This window comes from Nanorana parkeri, unplaced genomic scaffold (genome assembly GCF_000935625.1).
Source record: "Nanorana parkeri isolate BGI_ZX_2015 unplaced genomic scaffold, ASM93562v1 scaffold70, whole genome shotgun sequence".
NCBI classification, from domain to species: Eukaryota; Metazoa; Chordata; class Amphibia; order Anura; family Dicroglossidae; genus Nanorana; species Nanorana parkeri.
Window position 1 is genome coordinate 1,993,116 of NW_017306338.1, and position 19,933 is coordinate 2,013,048.

At 39.0% G+C, this 19,933-nt stretch overlaps 1 protein-coding gene across 1 annotated transcript in view; it reads left to right on the plus strand.

The window, feature by feature from the left end:
* The window catches only part of CSF3R (colony stimulating factor 3 receptor), a 32,842-nt gene extending 12,909 nt beyond the window's left edge, over positions 1-19,933 (plus strand). The window contains exons 4-16 of the mRNA XM_018576558.1: positions 961-1,084; positions 2,143-2,330; positions 3,165-3,313; positions 5,181-5,328; positions 7,334-7,416; positions 8,772-8,982; positions 9,976-10,155; positions 11,763-11,864; positions 12,603-12,749; positions 16,236-16,376; positions 17,454-17,550; positions 18,297-18,375; positions 19,505-19,933. Coding sequence (XP_018432060.1) covers positions 961-1,084; positions 2,143-2,330; positions 3,165-3,313; positions 5,181-5,328; positions 7,334-7,416; positions 8,772-8,982; positions 9,976-10,155; positions 11,763-11,864; positions 12,603-12,749; positions 16,236-16,376; positions 17,454-17,550; positions 18,297-18,375; positions 19,505-19,933 — 2,078 coding nt within the window. The remainder of the gene's footprint in view (positions 1-960; positions 1,085-2,142; positions 2,331-3,164; positions 3,314-5,180; positions 5,329-7,333; positions 7,417-8,771; positions 8,983-9,975; positions 10,156-11,762; positions 11,865-12,602; positions 12,750-16,235; positions 16,377-17,453; positions 17,551-18,296; positions 18,376-19,504) is intronic.

Below are 19,933 nucleotides of genomic sequence, written 5' to 3' on the forward strand. Positions count from 1 at the left end.
CCCCAAAAAAGTCTGGTACCACAGGCTCTGGCTTGTGTGGTTTACCAACATATTTGGGCCTGGTAACCTTTAGTCCATAAATTTGTCCATAAATGTTACTGCATAAAGTGCATTTCAAGTAGTAATCCCATTACTAATCCCATCCCGCCTCCTGTCGGTCAAAGCGCAGCCCCCTCCTGATGAAGCCCCGCCCCCAAGATAGTGTAAAGGAGGAAGGGAGGAGACAGGGAGGAGCCTCCCTGTCCCTCACTTGCTCCTCACCGCTGAGGCTCCGTGACAGGTTACACAGCGGGGAGGATTTCCCTGCTGTGTAACCTGTTAAATGCCGATCTGAATGGAGAAAAAGCTGTCAGCTTCAGACCTGAAGCTGACAGCTTTTTCCTCCATAATTCTAGGTGAGGCTCTGCCTCCCCTGACCGCACGTCCCTGGTTTACAGGTGTGATTAAACATAACCTGTGGTTATTCACTGTGTACACTGCACACAAGTGTCACAATGACAGTCTCATAGATACACATGAACCTCAGGACATAAGATTATTTTTATCAAATTAAACTTTTCTATTACATTTGCTTTTCTGCACACAAAAATCTATCATATGTCTGAGCCTACCTTGAAGAAAAACATCAATAAAACAGGCAGCTGTGGAGACAACAAACACCTTTGTCATGACTATGTAACATACAACATAGTGTATAAAGTATAGATGTTGGCAGAAGAGAAGGGTAGAGCAATAGGATGAGAGAAGGGTACTGCTGCTGCGTTGAGGTAGGTGGGAGAAAAAATGTATGCTGCATCGGTGTCAGTCAGATGAAGGAGGGGAGCTGAGAGAATAGGGACTAATTAAGATGCACTAAACCACTGCTATGAAAGCAGTTCGTGTTAACAAATCACAATACAGTAATTTTTTTTTTTTAATCCATATCTGTCAGTAAATGATTATCACTAATCTGATTTGCAGATTCACCATCTCCACCAACCAACCTGAGCTGTTTAATGAAACCTTTAGATAATATAGTGACCTGCACATGGCTACCTGGAGAAGATTCGCTGTTAACAACCAATGTTACACTTTCAGGTTCCAGGCAAGTGATCATCAGTGTATTTCCAATTTTGCAGTCAGATTTGAGAAAAACCCTCTATGTATTTGTTATGTGTTCTCATTCACACAATATACCAAAAAATATTTTTTTAAATATATCTTATCTTTTAGATTTTTTTGGTGAAGACCTTTGTGCAGATTCCAGGCTACTCTGAGCAGTTTGTAAGTGAAATTAAAGGGACAAACTGACAAACTGAGTTTCTTCTCATTATCATACAATGCTTCTAAATCGTTAACCTTTTGTTAGTACAGATAGTATTTAAAACTAGTTCACAGCTAATAGTAATAACTAAATTTGCAAGCAGGGTTAATTAAAGTAAATATAACTTCCCAGAGCCTCCTCCCTAACATTACATAGGGGGAAGCTAGGTAGGATTTTTAAGCAAGTAAACAGCACTTAAAGTGACACTAAACTCAGAAATTAAATCTTAAAAATGTATTCAAGTACCTTAACTATTTACAAAAAAGTATTTTATTTGTGTATCACTCGGCTGTAGCTCCTCAAATCATCTCTGAATTTATACTGATACTGTTCTTCCTTCTGGAAGTAAAGTAGCCACCGCTCCAGAGTTTGCTCCTGTGATTGACTATAACTTCAATACAAATTAGATAACTAAATGTGAGATTGTAGTCTATCATGGGAGTGAGCTTGGAGCAGTGGATACTTTACAACACACACAGGGATAGTAGGGAACAGAAGTAGTCACCCTCCAGAAGGAAGGACAGTGTCAGCACCAATTCAGAGATGATTTGAGGATCTACAGCTAAGTGATACACAAATAAGATACATTTTGTTAATTTGAACTTAACTTGAACATTTTTAAGATTTAACTTCTGAGTTTAGTGTCACTTTAAAAATGTAAGCAGCAATTTTCATTTTAAGTTATGCTATGTGAATGGGAACATATGACAAATATAAAATAGGTGTTATCCATATTTGGCTGCAAAAGTATAAGTAGGCTGAATGCAAATGTATCTGTTTTACCTATGCTTTAATATTACAGCTAGACAGTTGTTAATATTTAGCAGTGTTTTGCACAGGTCCGTGGAACAGTGCTTGATACCATCAAAGAGTGAATTTAACTGCACTCCTAAAGTGAGACAGAATTTCTGCAACATTTCCCGTGGCAACTACCATTTTAGCAAAAGACTTGCAGTATGGGTCACTGTAAAAAACGAGCTGGGCTCTGCTACCTCTGCTCCTGTTTGTTTCATTCCACGAGAAGAAGGTATGTTTATTTATTCAAGATGCCATCTATACAACATATTTAGGCATAACAAGTTTTACCAAATATTAGAGAACCCGTTATTTAATGTAAAACATATTTGTATTCCTTTGAATTAATGTAATCCTGATTGACCGGGAAGCTCCCTCGTCATGAGGTGACGAGGGAGCATGAAACTGGCTTCCCGACCAATCAGAAAGCCGGGCACCGCGTCATTACACGCCGCCTGACTGATGCCCTGATTGGGCAGCTTCTGAGCCAGGCTGCGCGTCATTACATGCTGTCCAGCTTCCTGATTGGCCGGGAAGCCGGCTCCATGCTTTCTCGTCACAAGTGACGAGAGAGCATGGAGCCGGCTTCCCGGCCAATCAGGAAGCCGGGCAGCATGCAATGACGCGCTGCCCGGATTCCTGATAACGGAAGTATCGGGCTAGGCATCAAAGCATTTGGGCTAGTATCGGTATCGGTGCATCCCTAGTTTTATTAGGGATGCACCGATACCGATACTAGCCCAAATGCTTTGATGCCTAACAAACACAAGGGTACCCGTGTTCTATGGGTAAGGCTCTGTTTCCTTAAGGCTCTTTTCACATGTATAAAATATAATGCACATGCTATATTACATAGAAATGCACTAAAGGAAAAAGACCACAGTATTCAACGGTGCCTAAGGTTAGTGATGTTATTAATAATCAGTAAAATTAAATTGTGCTCAATATCCACTTGAAATATCTCAACTGCTAACATAAAGACTGGCATAGATGTACATAGTGCTGCATCTGCATTATATAAGCAGCATTTAATGATATCCTCTGAAGATGTGTATTTCTGTTTCAGTGAAGCTTGATCCCATAGCGTTTACCGAAATAAAAGCGACCACTGGAGGCTGTATTAAACTGCAATGGACATATGGTAAAGCAGGTTTTGTAAAAGAGCTGAAATGTCAGCTGCGCTACAGAAGTGAATTTCAAAAAGAATGGGCCCAGGTAAGTCATGGAAGCTGTAGAATATTCACATTCAACTGCTACTACTATGTTGTCAGTATGTCATATCATATGAATGTTTAGTCAGACTAGTTCCTACCATATTTATGTTCAGTGGTACAGATCCCACTAGTATACCTTTGTGCACACATCCTTTATTTTAATAATGTGACCATGACCTGCAAAGGCAGAACTTTTGTTTCCCCGTGGTCCCTATGTGTTTTGCAAAGTAGCCAACGCTCCAAGCTCACTCCTGTGATGGACTACAATCTCACGTTTAGTTTACTAATTTGTATTGAAGTCCATCACAGAAATGAGCTTGGAGCGGTGACTACTTTACAACACAGGGACCATAGAGAACAAAAGTAGTCACCCTCCAGAAGGAAGGACAGTGTCAGCACCACTTCAGAGATGATTTGAGGATCTACAGCTGAGTGATACACAAATAAGATACATTTTGGTTAATAGTTAAGGTACTTGAATGCCATTTTAAGATTTAACGCCTGAGTTTAGTGTCACTTTAATTTGGTTACTTGTTTTTTTCACTAAGAGACTCCCGGGCCGCCAGGGAGAGTTAGCTGTTTGGAGATCAGTGCCCCTGGTTAGCAGGCCAGTTACGGCTTTCAGCACGGCTCAGCCGAGCCGATGCATATGCGTTCGGCTCAGCTGAGCCGCTCGGCCATGATCGGGAGCTGTACGGGCTATTGTGAATAGCCCGTGCAGCACCACTTCGGTTCTACTGAACCGAAGGGGTCCTGGGGCCGAAGCTACGGCCAGATCCTTCGGCAGCTTCGTGAATAGACCCCTAAGTGATTATATTAATGGTTGTTACTGACCCAGCCACTTCAGAGATTGATGGCACACATCTTGCAGTGGAGATAAGCTAAAGCATCAGCATTTTATTGTCCACATTTCAATCTTCTATATCACAACGCTGCTGAGGTCCTACCTGAATTCCTCTGTACCTCTAATTGACCCGCTTGAAGCAGGACAGATACAAGTCACAATGAAGACAACTGCAGGTGGAATGCACCTGTCAATGAATTCTGAATGATCTCATAAGCGTTTCACAATGATGTCAAACTGATACCCCTGACACAAGCCTGAAGCCCATCAACGCAGGCCATTACAACAGTTTTGCTAGCAATAAATACATTTAAATACATTGAATCCTGTTTAATAAACACTCAATTGGCTAAAGTGTTTAAAGAAGAACTCTGGGCAAAATTTGTATTAACCCTTGCAGTGTGAGTACCTTGCACAACAAGGGTTAACTACTCGTTTTGGTTTAGGGAGGAAAATAAAAAAGCTATACTCACCTGTTCCTCTGAGCCAGCTTGCTCTTAGACCAGTCCTTCCAGCCTCGCTCCCTCTGCTGCAGCAGTCTAAGGTCCTGTGAATCATCATGTTCAATACACAGCCTATAGAACGTAAAGACGCCGAGGGATATACCACTGCTGGAGTGTAAGAGGAGACAGACAGGAGGGAGCACTCTCAAAGCCAGTCGGCTCTGAAGATCAGGTGAGATTAATTTTATTATTTTTCTCCCTAGAACAAAATGAGCAGTTAATCCTGGCAGTGCGGAGTTAGCACAGTGTGAGGGTTAATAAAAATGTTGTCTGAAGTTTTTCGTTTAAGTTAAATAGTTGTACGGATTCTACTTTAAATGTCCTTATTTTATATTTTGTGTCATTGGGAGATTTCTACAGTAAAAAGCTGGTAACAAATACTGTAGGTCTGACTACTATATTTTTATATACTGATGAATAAATAATTAGGTGACCATGGTTCACCTTGTAGTGATCACTGTAGAATAGAATTATCTATCTTCCTACCTACCCACTTGCCAATCTATCTTTTTTTTTCTCAGACTGCAGTTGAATTTTCAGATGAAACAAGCCACTGTGGACTGTTGAGTGTCACAAAATACCATTTCCAGATTCGCTGCATTCGTAAAAGTCAAACTGGTCAGTGGAGTGAATGGGGACCATCAAGCAGTCAGATCACATCTGAATCAGGTTAGTGAATTTCTTCACAGACTATATTTGGTGGCCCAGGCAGTAAAGGACATGTTTTATGTACACCATGGTAGTTTATGGCAAACCTTAGAAATATATATGAGTTTCTTGGCTCTTCTATGGACCACTCTGCTGCCAAACCAGCAAGTGATTAGGAAAATGTTCTGGCGTTCAGATACATTTTACATATGATGAGTATGGCTATTGCTAATGCAATCCCAGAAAAAGTTTCCATCTACCTAAAAATATGTTTGGTCATCTGCAAAAATGAAAAGTAATCTTGTATAACAAGCAGACTGCTTGATGCCTCTAACATCACATTCTAACACAATCATTTTTTAACTAAATTAATCATATGACAAAAAGGATGGCGCTTGTAGCATCATTATTCAGGTGTGTCTAATGCAGTATAATGCCTAAATATGCTACTGGGAACACCTACCTTAACAATCTTTCCTAAGAATGCTGCATGCACTATTTTTAGATCACACTGCACTGGAATGGAGGGCATTCCTGTATCTCGCGTTCCGGTGCGGGCGATCACACTGCGGGCAGGGTGTGTTTCTGCGGTGCTATTGACATGAATGACACTGACACGCCCCCTCCCGCCCCAGAACAGTGGCCGGCTTGATCTATGTGATCCAGTGCACATGTCATTGCTTGAGGAAGGGGATCCTGTGTAATCCCGAAACGGTCGTCGCATCTTTGTGACATGATGTATTTCTGCAATAAAAAAGTCTCTGTCTCATGCTTACATTGGAGTGCCGGTGTCCCTGTTTTCACCAGTGCACCCCGGAACGCACTGGATATGGTGTGACTGGGCCCTTAAGAAAGCAAAATAATGTAGGCTGGGGAAAATGTTACAGCTAGCTTTATTACCATTTCAAAGTAAAAATCTACACTCAAATACCATCAAACTGTTACCTATGTCCAGCTCTACTACCGTTCATTCTATATTCCTGTTTTTGACTTACACATCACTATTTTAAACTGGAACTAAGGGGGGAATGAAAACGCCACTTCACTCTTTTATTCTTTTTTTACAATAATTATAGCATAGGGTAAAATAGGACATAGAATGGCTTCTCAAAACACTCACCAATATAACTTGCTACAGAGTGCATTTATTTCTTTGCTATTCAGTATTGTTTACACTTTTCTGAGCTTTGCACCTATTTGAGAAATGATCAGCACTTTATTTAACACTTTTGTGCACTTCATTTCCAATATGTGGGATTAGTGATGTGTTGTGCGAAGATTATATTCCCTCCCATGCCCTCGTGTGTTTTAGCGGAAATTTGCACTGTTTACAGCATCACCTGTTGCAATTCTGACCTTTAAAAATGTCTGTACTACTTGCTGCCATGCCCAGATAGCAATGTAGTGTTTAACACTATGGCAGCTTCTTCAAAGAGGCAAACGTTTTAAGCTATAATTAGAAATTTAGAGATTCAATTAACAATTTTAGATTTCTTTATTGGAAGGAAGAAAATATTTACAGAAAAGATATTGCAAAACATGGCACCAGACTGGTTTACTTCTCAACGTATTTCTCTAAAATTGTTTCTTTAAGAGAAAACAACATTGAGAAATAAACCAATCTGGCGCCATCCATGAGTAAAGTAACAAGCTCCTCTATGATGGGTTTATTGGTGTGATGCAAGAATGATATGTATCAATATTTGTACCACCTTTATAATAGACTGTATGGTTGTTTTCTTCACTCTTGAAGGGTGTTTTTAATCATGTACTATGTTATAACTTGGACAAATTAATATGTTATGTTTTGAGATATCTAAACACATGCTGTGTTATGTACCGTGAAAACCCCATTTAACTCTAGACTCTGTTGGATATGTGCCCATATACATGTAAAACTATACACACAGAGAACAGAAATGTGAAAATCCAAAAGAAGTTGCAGACAAGTTTGTAGTGTTCATTTCATTTTCATATAGATTGCAAAAAATATTTTTGATTTAACAAATGCATTTGTTTGTTTTAGTTCCTACTGGTACACTTGAGACTTGGTGGAAGATATTGGAAACTACAGAGGACAGTGCAATGAAGATTCAACTTTTTTGGAAGGTACTGCACCAAGTCCAGAGCAAAGCTAGTTAAAAAAAAACTTTGCAGGCCTGGCAATAAGAATTATGATAAAGCTGAAAACTAGGCTAAACAAATATTGTATAACTGCAGATTCACCCCGGCTGCATGTTCACACGCATTTTGGCACATTTGTCATCCATCAACATAGGGCAGCACACATATTTCAATGTGTAAGAGCATTTCAGAGCCGCTGGGAGGAATCTTTTGCAATCCTTTATGACAGACCCAGGTTAATTTATAGGTAGCTCCTTAGTGTATGGTTAGGCGGCTCAAAGATGCACAGTCTCCAATAGGAGGTACTGGGAGCAACTCAGGGACAGAAAACATAAGAGCGCCAGACCACGATGGATGTTAGAGTCCATAAAAAAGTTAACAATTGTGTTTATTAAACAGTCCATGCATTTCAGGAGCAGACACAACCCCCTTCCTCATGGCTTGGAAACAATGAGAATGATGGAATGGACACAATTTTGATCTTATTGCAGCTTTGAGTAATTCTCCCAAAAATTGTAGACAGGCAGGCAATAATTGGATCAGCCCAAATATGACACAGATATGAGATTCTATATGCAATGCACAGACAAATCTGCTTGGCTAGGTTGTCGGAGATAACTCAATAGATGAAACAAATAAATGTAGGGTGGGTTAAGTTACCACATCAATTAAGATTTGCTAATTTTTGACTAAAAACAAGAAAGTCAGACTTTAACAGTACCTCAACAACTATGTTAATAATACAAATATCATTTATATTCATAATAAAACATTTAAAATGTATTTTTTTAAATATTCATCAAAACATTGAATTAATTAATTCATAACATTTTGGCATTAGGAATGTATATGAAGGTATATTAAATAATATAAGACACATTGTTTAATATGAAGAGCCAAAATGTTATGCATGTTAATTATTTAATTAATATTTAAATAAATACATATTTATTGGAATGAATATTTCAATAAATATGAGTTTTTAACACTATAATAGTTGTTGTGGTACCATTAAAGGTCAATATTCACGTTTTGGTCAAAAATTAGGTTGTCTGTGGAACGAAGAATGCATAATGCCTTTTACATTAACAACAGCAAATCACTGCTGCTCACTATGGTTTTAGCTTTATTTATCAATGTGTGTCAAGTAAGTATTGAACCAAGTAAAAACACAACCATCAATCAAATGCAAACGTTCAATATTTCAGCTGACTGATCTGAAGAATCTAATTAATGGTTGTGGGCAGCTCTGACGTGTCTTACTTAGCACACATTGATAACTAATGCCAGGTTTTAGTAAAATGGAAGCAAGGTTAACTATTTCTTTTCATTTCTTATAGGCACTAAAAAAAGAGGAAGCCAATGCCAACCATATCTGGTATATTTTGAAGGAATCTACTGAGCTGCTTCAGAAAGAAACTCCATTATGCAATACTATGGCTCTCAACTGTACATTCTTTCTTCCTCGTGGGATAAAGAGGGCATTTATCTGGGCTCAGAATACAGCTGGAGCTTCTCTACTGAAAGAGATAATTTTCTTCCCAAAGAATGGTGATGAAAATGTTACTTACATCTAATAAACCTAATTGAAACATATATTTATTAAAAGATAGCTTGGGGCATGAACTAACAATTATACCCTGTGCCATCAACAATTTGTATGCATACACACATACAAAAAGGGTTGCATTGTACATACAGGTATATTTTACAGCTTTTTGGCCTTCTCTCATGAACCATCAGGTCCCATATTAGCTTCATTATGGACCAATCCATTTAAATATTCATTTTTTTTTTAAAAGGCATATTTAAGGAAACCTGTCACGAGACACCCATAGAGGCTGCCAGTGCTAAGCTTCTTAAAAGCATTGTTGCCTGGTCATCATGTTGACCCTTTTCATTGAACCTTTTAAGTCTCTAAACAAGTAAGCAGGTTTTTTTTAATGTCTTACTTTTCTCTGACTTTCCTTATTTGCACACTTCAGGTCAGTTATTCAGAAAGTATTGAAGCTGGAAAGTCAGCATTACAACCAGGCATATTTAAATAGATAGACACTGAATATTATAGATTTTTCATATTATCTAATTTATATATATTTATATATTTAATTATATATATTTATATATTTACATTTTTATATTATGCACTTTAATTTTTAGCGCTGCACAATTCACACTTTATTACAACCAGGCAACTAGGACAGCAATGGCAGCTCCTAGAATTATTTCTGACAGATTCCCTTCAAGGTCAGCCATAATTTGTGGCACAATTGCATACAAATCAAAGCCACTGTACTGTGAATGTAAATTCTGTTTTGTAATCCTGAGCAGGTCCTTAAGGCTAACAGTTACTGCCACCTAATGGATATGGTCAAATGTTATCATCATTATCTGACAGAATGTCCCCATGCTTTATATTCTGGCATCTAAAATGTTCTAATCAGATGCCAATTACATTGCTTCAGGAGCTTGAGAAGATGCATTGGTACATTAAAAGGAAATCTATACTGTTTTGTTCAATCAGACCTCACTTTTTCACTACAGGAGAGCCAGTGTCTAGAATGTATGTGTCGCCTAATAATGAATACAGTCTACGAGTAGAGTGGGAAGCACAGGTTTCAGCTACAGCCTATGTGTTGGAGTGGTGTAAAAGTGCTCAGCCGACCAGCTCTGAAATTCATTGGAAAACTGAGTTTAAAGGAAGCAACACCTCAATTCTACAAGGTAAGGACACAATGAGCATTGACATACAGTACATTGATTAAAGCTATTGTACTTGGAACTATTCTTGCTAGACATGTGCACTGCCAAAAAATTTGTTTACTTTCGTTTCGTTTTAAATTCGGATTTGTGTTATTTTGTTTTTCAGGATCCGCGTGTGAAAGTCAAATCGGATTCGGAATTCGGATTCGGACGAAATTCGGTAGCGTTAGTACGAACGTTCGTTTCCTGTTCTTATTCGTTTCTTATTAGTTTCGTTTCGTTCGTTTGCAGCAAAGTGACATTTGAGGGGGAAAAAATATTTTTCTCCTTCTCTAATGTCACTTTGCTCCAACGAACGAAACGAATAAGGAACGAATAAGAACAGAAAACAAAACGAACGTTCGTACTAACGCTACCGAATTTCGGAAATGGAAATTCGGATTCGTTTGCATTCGTTATGTCTGTAATTCGGAATTCGGATACATCCGAATGTCCGCATTTCCGAAAATTCGTCCGAATTTCGATTCGGAACAAAACGAATCGCACATGTCTAATTCTTGCCATTTGGCAGAGCATACAATGCATTCACATGGCCACATATAAAGAATATACTGTAAATGTTTTTTAAACTGTCCAAAATATATACCAATAAGGTGCCTCGCATCTCAATGATGTCACTTTGATTACTTAAAGTGGAACTCCAGCTGGTAACAAAATTAACCCTTGCAGTGGGGCTACCTCTCCACTGCAAGGGTTAACTGCTCGTTTTGGTCTAGGAGCCAGAATACAGAAGATATACTGACCTGATCCTTGGTCCCGCATCAGCCAGAGTTCAACTCCTCCCCCCTCCCCTCTGCTCCAGATGTGGAATGTCGCTCTGTGTTCTCACGTTTAATGTAGCTGAACAGACCTGCATTAGACTTGATAATGTCAGCGGTCCTTAGACCACCGTAGCCTGGGGAGAAGAGGCTGTAGGTACTGGTCTAACAGCCAGGGAGTGAGGATCAGGTGAGTGTATCTTCTTTGATCCTGCCCCTAGACCAGATTTTAGATAGAGTAGGCAAGGGTAAGAATCTTTCACAGAATCTGTGAGAAGCCTGCCAGACCTTGACTGCATTTCATTTGATAAAGCTCATATTAAGATACTTAGGTTGATTTAATAGGAGTAGAACATGCTCATTTTCAAAGTAAGTTTTCACTTTTGCGGTGAGTTTGCCCTTGGCTTAGTGAATGAGGTGGAGCTTGACTTCATCATCTAATCATGTGCAAGCAAAAATACAGGGTTTTTTTTCCTTGCACATACCTGGGTATTTTTTGCAAAGTTAGTATTTTTTTTGTTTCACTTTATTCACCCTGAAAATGTACTAATGGAATAAAATAAGTAACACACACAGTACCTAACCTTAGCAAAGTGCAAATTTACCTTGTAAGTAAATATTCTCTGCTTCTTTAGTAAATCAGGGTCACTGAATAGAATTTGTGACAATAGCATAGTTGCAGTGTGTCCTGAACAGTTCACTGACTGACTTAGAAACGGATGTTAGAAGCTGACTGTGTACCGGGCAAATAAATCTTATACAATAAAATTCACATGCTACACAATATTTTGTTTGTATTCTATATTCCAGACAACATTGAGCCTTACCAGATGTACACTGTCACACTGTACCCTGTGTATAAGGACAGCATTGGAACACCAATTCAAACAAATGTCTATACCAAAGAAAAAGGTAAGATAGAAATAATTTTTTGGTTCATTTTAAATGTATTTTTACAATTACTTGGTTATCAGCCGGTAATTATTAAAATTACAATTTGTCTTATTTTGGATGACATGTTATTTTGTTTGGCCCTTGCTCTGTAGTTTACGCTAACCCAATCCCAATTTAGATTTAGAATCAGAGGCTTAACTGTAAGCAAAAGTTCCTGCCCTATTCCAACCCAAATTGAAGAAAAGATTTTGAGTTTGGTTCCGTTCAAATTTAACAATAAACACGTTGTTTATAGAGGAACTGAACTCTAAAAGTTGTCCCCAAAAAGGCAAAATACTAGTAGTTTGACTACTATCTCCCTACAGCTGATCTTTCCCCCTTATTGATTTACCATGCCTTGTTCTGTACTGTGTCTCTGTGGAGGTGGCCATCTTGGTAGAGGTTCCTCTTGCCCCCAGCAAGTAGAACAGTGAGCAGCACAGTAGTGACAACAGCAAATCTGATCCCAACATTGGTGGCATCAGCAGTGTTTTAGACCTAACACTGCAGATATACAGCTCTAAGGCACAGTCTCATACAAGAGGTACACTATTTCTCAGGAGGAATGCCAAACAAAAGGTACATTTTTCAGGGTATTGCTGGGGCACAAATAACATTTCTAAATGTTCCTTTAACATAGAAAATCTGTACTTTTTGAGTTGTGCTCCACTTCAATGCACATTGACATATTACTTTGTAAATGTTTTGCCTCCTTAGCTCCAGCCTTTTCACCAGAACTCAAACTGGCCAGTGCTAATGAGTCCCAAATAGAGGTGCAGTGGGAGCCAATTCCTCTGGAGAAACGCAATGGCTTCATTACCAGTTATACTGTTTTTTGGAAAGATGCACATGGCAAAGAAGACTGTAAGCATTTATTTCCTATTCATTATGCAATGCTGTAAATATGGTTGGCTTGTTTAAACATTTTGTGAAGATTTACACTGCTCAGGTATAACATAACAGAGTAGTTGTTTACAAATCCTGTTTTGGATAATCCTAGAGTCCACAGAATTGTCAGAAGCCGTCTGCTCTTAGTGCACACTGGGTAATCTGTTAAACATAAGACGGAAAAATCAGAGGGTGCTGGCCTAGTGAAATAAGCATGTTTAATTTATTAAAATAATGTTTATGTTTGTGCACTCACAAGCATAACATAAGCCAAGATGAAAGAATCCACGCTCATGAATCCTCCCACTTCACCTTAATATTGCTAAATTCTTGGACTGTCAGTATTGAAAATCACCACCCCTTTATCAGTACCTTCAACAGTTGCAACACAGGGAGGGTTTTGGAGGACTGAGGTTGTAGTAAGCATAACCTATATTAATTGTGCAGGCAGGAAAGAGGGTGAGAAAAGCAAGTGTGTACTTTAAAAAGTCAGCTCTAAATTGTTTAAGGTCTACACCATCTATACTTTCCCCTGGCTTGCTGTGCAGCTTTCTGTCCTCATTTTAACATTGATTTGAGTTTTTCTACCTTAAAAAAGTAAAAAGAGGTAACATGACCATCTTTTATCTTCTTCCTGCTGCCTTGCACTGTCAGGTGGATCCGGTACAGTGACGCGCCGTGCCTTCTGTGCTGGGTGAGACATCCCCCAGCCCGCCGAAGCTCCGCCCCCGGCCCGCCAATGCTCCACCCCATCCCGCCAAATCCCAGTCCCCAGCTTGGTAACCAAGCTGTGTGGAGGAGGAGGAAGGGAGGAGACAAGGAGGTGCCTCCCTGTCCCTCACTTGCTCGTCACTGGTGAGGCATCGAGATTGATGGCCTCAGTGGGGTTTTTTTTTATTTTTTTTTGATTGGACAGCTTGGACCAATGGCGCTTTCCATTGGTCCAAACCATCAACAGAGCTCACGCATCTAACACAGAGTAGAGGCTGTGACAGCTCTTGCCTCACCAAGTTAGGTCACACAAGCAGTGGGGAAGCCCGCTGCTGTGTAACCTAACTACCTGTCAAAAGCCGGATGCAACGCTGCCTGTAATTAACAGGCAGCACTCCGTCCATGACAGGTTACACAGCGGGGAGGATTTATCTGCTGTGTAACCTAATAGAAGCCGATCTAAATGGAAAAAAAAATGTCAGCTTCAGACTTAAAGATGACACCTTTTTTCTTCATAATACTAGGTGAGGCTCTCCCTCACCTGCCTCCCCTGCCTCCCCTGATCCAGTACATCACTGCACTAACAAGCACTGCAACAGTGACTGACATTTTGAACACATCATGCCTATCTAAGCTAATATACACTGCTTTGCCTAAATTTGAACAATACAAGACAGTAAACCAGATGCTGTGTTTTACATGTGTTTGCAGTCCAAATTACACTACAAAGCATTAGACATTAGTCCTAACTACTTATTTCTACTGTAGTCTGGTTTACTGTCTTGTATTGTGGATAATACATAACACATATTCAAATACAATAGAAAACAATGCAAGTCCGTTCTACTCACAGAGAAATAACACTGCAGTCACAAATAGAGAGCAACACAACAACTTACAATACACTATTAGCTGGACACTGGTAGAGTCCTAATATTTATTTTGCATAGGGAGGAGAGGGGTCTTTGCAAAGAAGCCTTCCTAAGTCACATGTTGAGTGTGCACATGGGGGGGGAAGGGGGGGGTTTGCTCTGCAACTAACTCTTTATAATTCAGATGCAACTGGCTCTATGGAGGTTTTGTGCACCACATAGGACACAACACCCCCATAACCAAGGGGACTTGTCTAAGACAGTCAGAATGCCTTGTGGAGACATAAGTGTCTGCAGACAGATTGTGTGCCTGCTGTGATGCCCTTTAAAGAAACATCAGCAGCACACAGTAAGGAGGCAAGGTGAGCAGTTTTCAACCAAGCATCACATGAAACAGAAAAACGGTGAAGCTGGAGTTCCTGTTAAACATTAGTAATATTTAAATTTTATACTGGTAATTTCTAGGAAACATTATTCAGTACTGCATGTACTAATCCACAGAACAATGTACAGGAATTCATTATGGGTTCATCATGCATATTTGTCATCCCCATATCACTGCAATGCACCTTGAAGTGACATTAAACCCTCAGATTTTTTTAACATAAAACAATAGTGTAATGTGTATCCATGGTAGTTTCCCTTCCCTTTGCTGCTCTTCCTTTTAAATTTGTATCTGTTCTCATGCTGGGCAGAACTTCTGTTTGCAGCAGACTGCCTTGTCTCAGGAATGGATACACGGTGTCTGTGTATACGTTTGTATAGGCTTGAAACCTGAGCCAGCACTACAGGAAGAGGCCCTGAGCTGAAAAGGGAAGTTCTCCCCCAGCACGAGAAGACATGAGGATTTAAAAGGAAGAGCAGCAAAGAGAAGGGAAACAACCATGGATTACAGTAAGGCGCACATTACAGTATTGTTTTATGTTAAAAAATCTGAGAGTTTAATGTCACTTTAAGCTTTCACAGACAAACACAATATAAATCTGAATGGTCCCACTGTGTAGAGATATAGAACCAGCTGTATGGCACTTACTGCAATCCCTGAAGTTTACCTCATATGCAAATATCTGCATAATAATAAATAAATACAAAAACATAATTACTCCTTGCTTATTAGATAGTTTTAGAGTTTACTTACCTCAGATATTCTGTGTTGCCTGATAGCAGCCGATCAAAGTCAAACCTCCACTGAAAACTCACAAATGGAGAAAAAAGTTTGAATCTGATTGACTGCAATTAAGCAACACAGACAAAGGCAGTTATGTCCTCCAGTACTTTAGTAAACAGGTCCAATACTTATCTATGCATGCAAATACTTGTGGTTAATACATTGTCTCCTAAGACACACATTTCCAAAAATGCTTCCTCCTCTGTGCATTAATAGATTTCAACTAAGTGCCTATTAGGCCACTTTTATTGTGCTGCCACCACAATATCTTAGGCCTTATATAGTAGAAGAAGGTGTGCTGAATACATATTAATCACATGATGTGGTTTTAATGCTTAAGAATCTACACAGTCTTCCAACTTATCTACAGTAGTATGTGCTTAACCAATGAATTCATGAACCTACCAAGAACCATTAGATTGTATTTTTTTATGCTGTCTCTGTCAAACCCCACAGAAATGTTGATTGTCCCACAATCCTAATAAGTTGTTCGGACAATGGCCTTTAAGCCTTAATGTAAAATGGCACAAGTTTAAAAGGTTATACCAGAGGAGCTGAGTATATTGACCATAGAAACCAATTTGATCTGTCCTGCTGCTGATACAAAGTATGAATGTGATTTGCTTTTGGAGGCACACTTTTCTTCTTACAAACACATTCATGTCTGAAACCCAATGTGTACTAATAAACATCTGCATTTCTTGATTCTAGTTTCAACACTAAATGGTTCAGTCACAAGATTCAAGATGAAAAATATTCTATCTTTCACAACATATGAAGTGCTTTTAAGAAGTTCTACAGCTGGAGGCAGTGTGGACAGTAACAAACTAACGGTCCATACCACTCACCTGGGTAAGCAGAACACTTTAAAAAGATGAAGCAAAGGACTGTTAGTCTGGTAATTGAAAATGAGAGGGAGAACAGTACATGACAGTGGAAAGGCGGAATGTATTAAAATAAGGATCTTTAGACTGGTCTGCTGTAGCTATTTGGATTGGTCTACCACCACAGTGATAGAAACTGTGAAGATATAATCATTTACAAATATGCCAATACATGTCCTTTCTATTAGGCAGATTAATTTATTGTGGACCTAATCTTATGACAATTGGTCCGTATTTGGTGCATAGTCAATATTCATGGCTCAGATATTAAGTTACCAGAATGACCAATGCAGTTATATGAGGATATGTAGCATGTGTGTAGTAATCAAAAAAAAATTCAAATAGTTCTTCGCATGATGCAGACATTTATCTAACGTGCAGAACTAGACAGTCAGCTAATATGCTGGCCAACCCAAGCATGGTCTACTTTGTAAAGGACTGACCTAGGTGGGTAGGGCAGACCCATTTTTAAACTTTTACCACTCAGACTCTGTTTTATGGTCTTTCAATGTTAGTGGTATTGGCTGTATTTTTGGCGGTGCTCTGGTGTGGCATTCATCTTAATGTCTTATTTGGGGAGAGATATAAATATATGCTTGATTTTCCCAGAATACATGGACACTGTTGTTAGTTGTATTACAGCATGGTACCAGTATGGGAAACAAAACTGCAAGAGTAGTCAGTATCAAATGACATAGGTACCAGAAAGGTTTTTGAGTAGCTAGGAAAGATAGGCTTCCAATAAAATGAATAAAAAGATTTTAAAAATGTTGATTCCAGCAGTATTTATTGAAACAGCATTTGCTGAGCATACTAAAAAAAAGGTTTATAATTATTTGGAGGCACCCTAATGTTGTTTTATGTCATCTCAGGGCTTTATGTAACAGCAGCAATATAAGAATGTGAAAAAATGTAGTGATGCTCAATAACCATTTGGTGCATGTTGCTGCTGAAGTGGGTTACTGCAATTCATTGCTCTTATTAAATAGACCTTTAAGGATGTAGTGTCCTTTACCTTTAATCTGAATCTCTGATTATCCTCCAGATAACACAAACAACACTTTGATGCTCCTGGTTTTATCTCCACTTTTATTGCTGGTGACCATTCTTGTGTTTATCATCTGCTTATTGAAACATGAAAGGTAAATTCAGATTTAAGCAATTAGAATACGATATTGATAGTTCCTACTTGTTGATGTACCTTCACTATAGAACTGCTGCCATGAAACCATTTCTTCATCCCTTCTCTTGTCCTTGTAAGGAATTGTACTATCCCTGGATCATGGGATAATTTATTTCCTATCTTTTTACCCTCTCCTGCCCACTTGTTGCCATAGGTGAATACACTCAGTCACTTAACGTATGTGTGTTCAGAGGATGCTGAAAGGAGTTGGAAGACTTGCTATTGTTCAGAAAACACATAGCTATCCCTCCTGTCTATTGTTAGTTAGTCTGTACAAGGAAATATAAAGTAGCAGCGTGTTGGCTCTATGTGTGTACAGAAATTGAAGGTCTATATGCAAGCTTCTATATCGTCCCTTTTGTCTTCCATTTCTAAAAGGAGAGACAGATTGGTTGCCAGGGAAGAAGGAGACAGAACACACAGGCCATTATATCCCTATAACATTTCTTATGTACAATAAGCCCCAAAAAGTAATCTTCAGAATTCGCTATACCTCCAATTAATCCCTTCCAATTTCTAATATAACTTGTATCTCGCCTGAAGCACTGACTAAATAATTGCTCATATGCCATCTTTGTCCAGGACCAGCTTTCTGCATTTCATAAATTGGCTATATCGGTCTTATAACTTATTTTGTGGCTTGGTATTTTGTAAAGATGTTCTGTCTATGCCTCTTTTACCCAGTCATGTTTTTTTGCTTTGCAGAATGAAGAATCAACTCTGGCCTATAGTTCCAGATCCAGCAAAAAGCCAAATGGGAAAATGGACCTCTTTCATGGAAGAGGTAATGTAATCTTTACACTGCACTAATCATTGTCAATGTACATATTAGACATTGAGTAGTGGAACTCCTATGAGCCTTGGGTTGCGTAGTACTACAGCGATGACATCCTCCTAGATACACCCACACTACACCACTGAAAGGATTTGCAGGCCTTAGATTCTTAGTCCTGTGCTTGTGATGCCTTGCTGTGCACTATGACAAAAGGGACCCGTTTAAAAGCTGTTATGTATTATTCCCCAAAAATATTACACAACACCACAAAGTCGTTTTCTAATAATTAACTTTTTTTTTCAGTTTGCAAAGTGCAATATTGCATGTATTTCTTTAAAGTGTCTTTAAAAACAAGGAGTTTTTTTTATTGGCAGGAAGTAGGAGAAAACAAGGCAAAAAGCACTTTTTCGAAGTCCACACTATGTGTGGTGCAAACAAGAGGGGGCTACAGTGATTCAGAGAGCCCATATCTAAGTGCAGATTGTGGATCCATGTACAAACACTTAAAAGTGGACAGGAAAGTAAAAAAAACACAGAAGCAACAAGCATTAAGATGAACATGGCTAAACTTAGGGAGAGAGCGATCAAGAGAACAGAACTTTTTCCAGTAGGCATACTGCAGCCCTACATTACCAAGTCTGCTACAATTAATAGACACAGACACATTCCCTGCCACCATTCAGAATCATAACCACCAGTAGTTTTGCTAACAAAAACAGCAGAACTAGTCACAGCCCTGATGCAGGAACTCTCAGGAGAAGAACCACCCACAGTCCTGCCTCAAGAACCACTAGCAAAAGTGGTGCAGACCTTAAACAAGAACCAGCAGCAGTGTCAATCATGTTTCACTACATAGAAAAACATCACACTTAGGCTCCAAATAGATATGAACAATATGCCAACACAAACACGCAGTAATTATGTAATCTTGGCATTTTGTATGGCCATATCATCACTTTACACAGATAGATCAGATCAAAGATACTCTACTGAATATGCTAGAATATGAATATAGCTTAACATTAACATTCTTACCATATTCTGCCTACAGTACAAGTGAGAATTAAAAACTTGCAAAATTATGTTTCTGCTTTACTAACCCATTACCTGACTGTTTGTTTTTTTTTCCTTTTTCTAGACACCTAGGATAATGGCTAACCCCACCGATGTTACTCAGTTCTTAACAAGTGATATAGCCATTGTAGAAGGATGGCAAGCAAAGAAACCACTTACTGAAAGCCATGCTAAAGAGACACCTGTCACCAATACAGATGAAATAAATAATTGGAGGTCTTATGTCAATACAGACGTTGTTCAGTATGCTCAGGTGATCACTGGAGGCTACCGTGAACAAAGCCCTCCAACCTCTGTCTATGTGAGGTCTGACTCCACACAGCCACTTCTGTGTGATGTGTCTCCCAGTCCCCAAAACTATGAGAACATGTGGTTTCACAGCCACCACCAAGAAGATAATGTGTTCTTGGTGGAAGAAAAAGAGACAGATTTCCCTCTTCTCCAAGCTTTGCAGATCCTTGAGAATGAAGAAAGCTTCCATTTGCTTAACTGA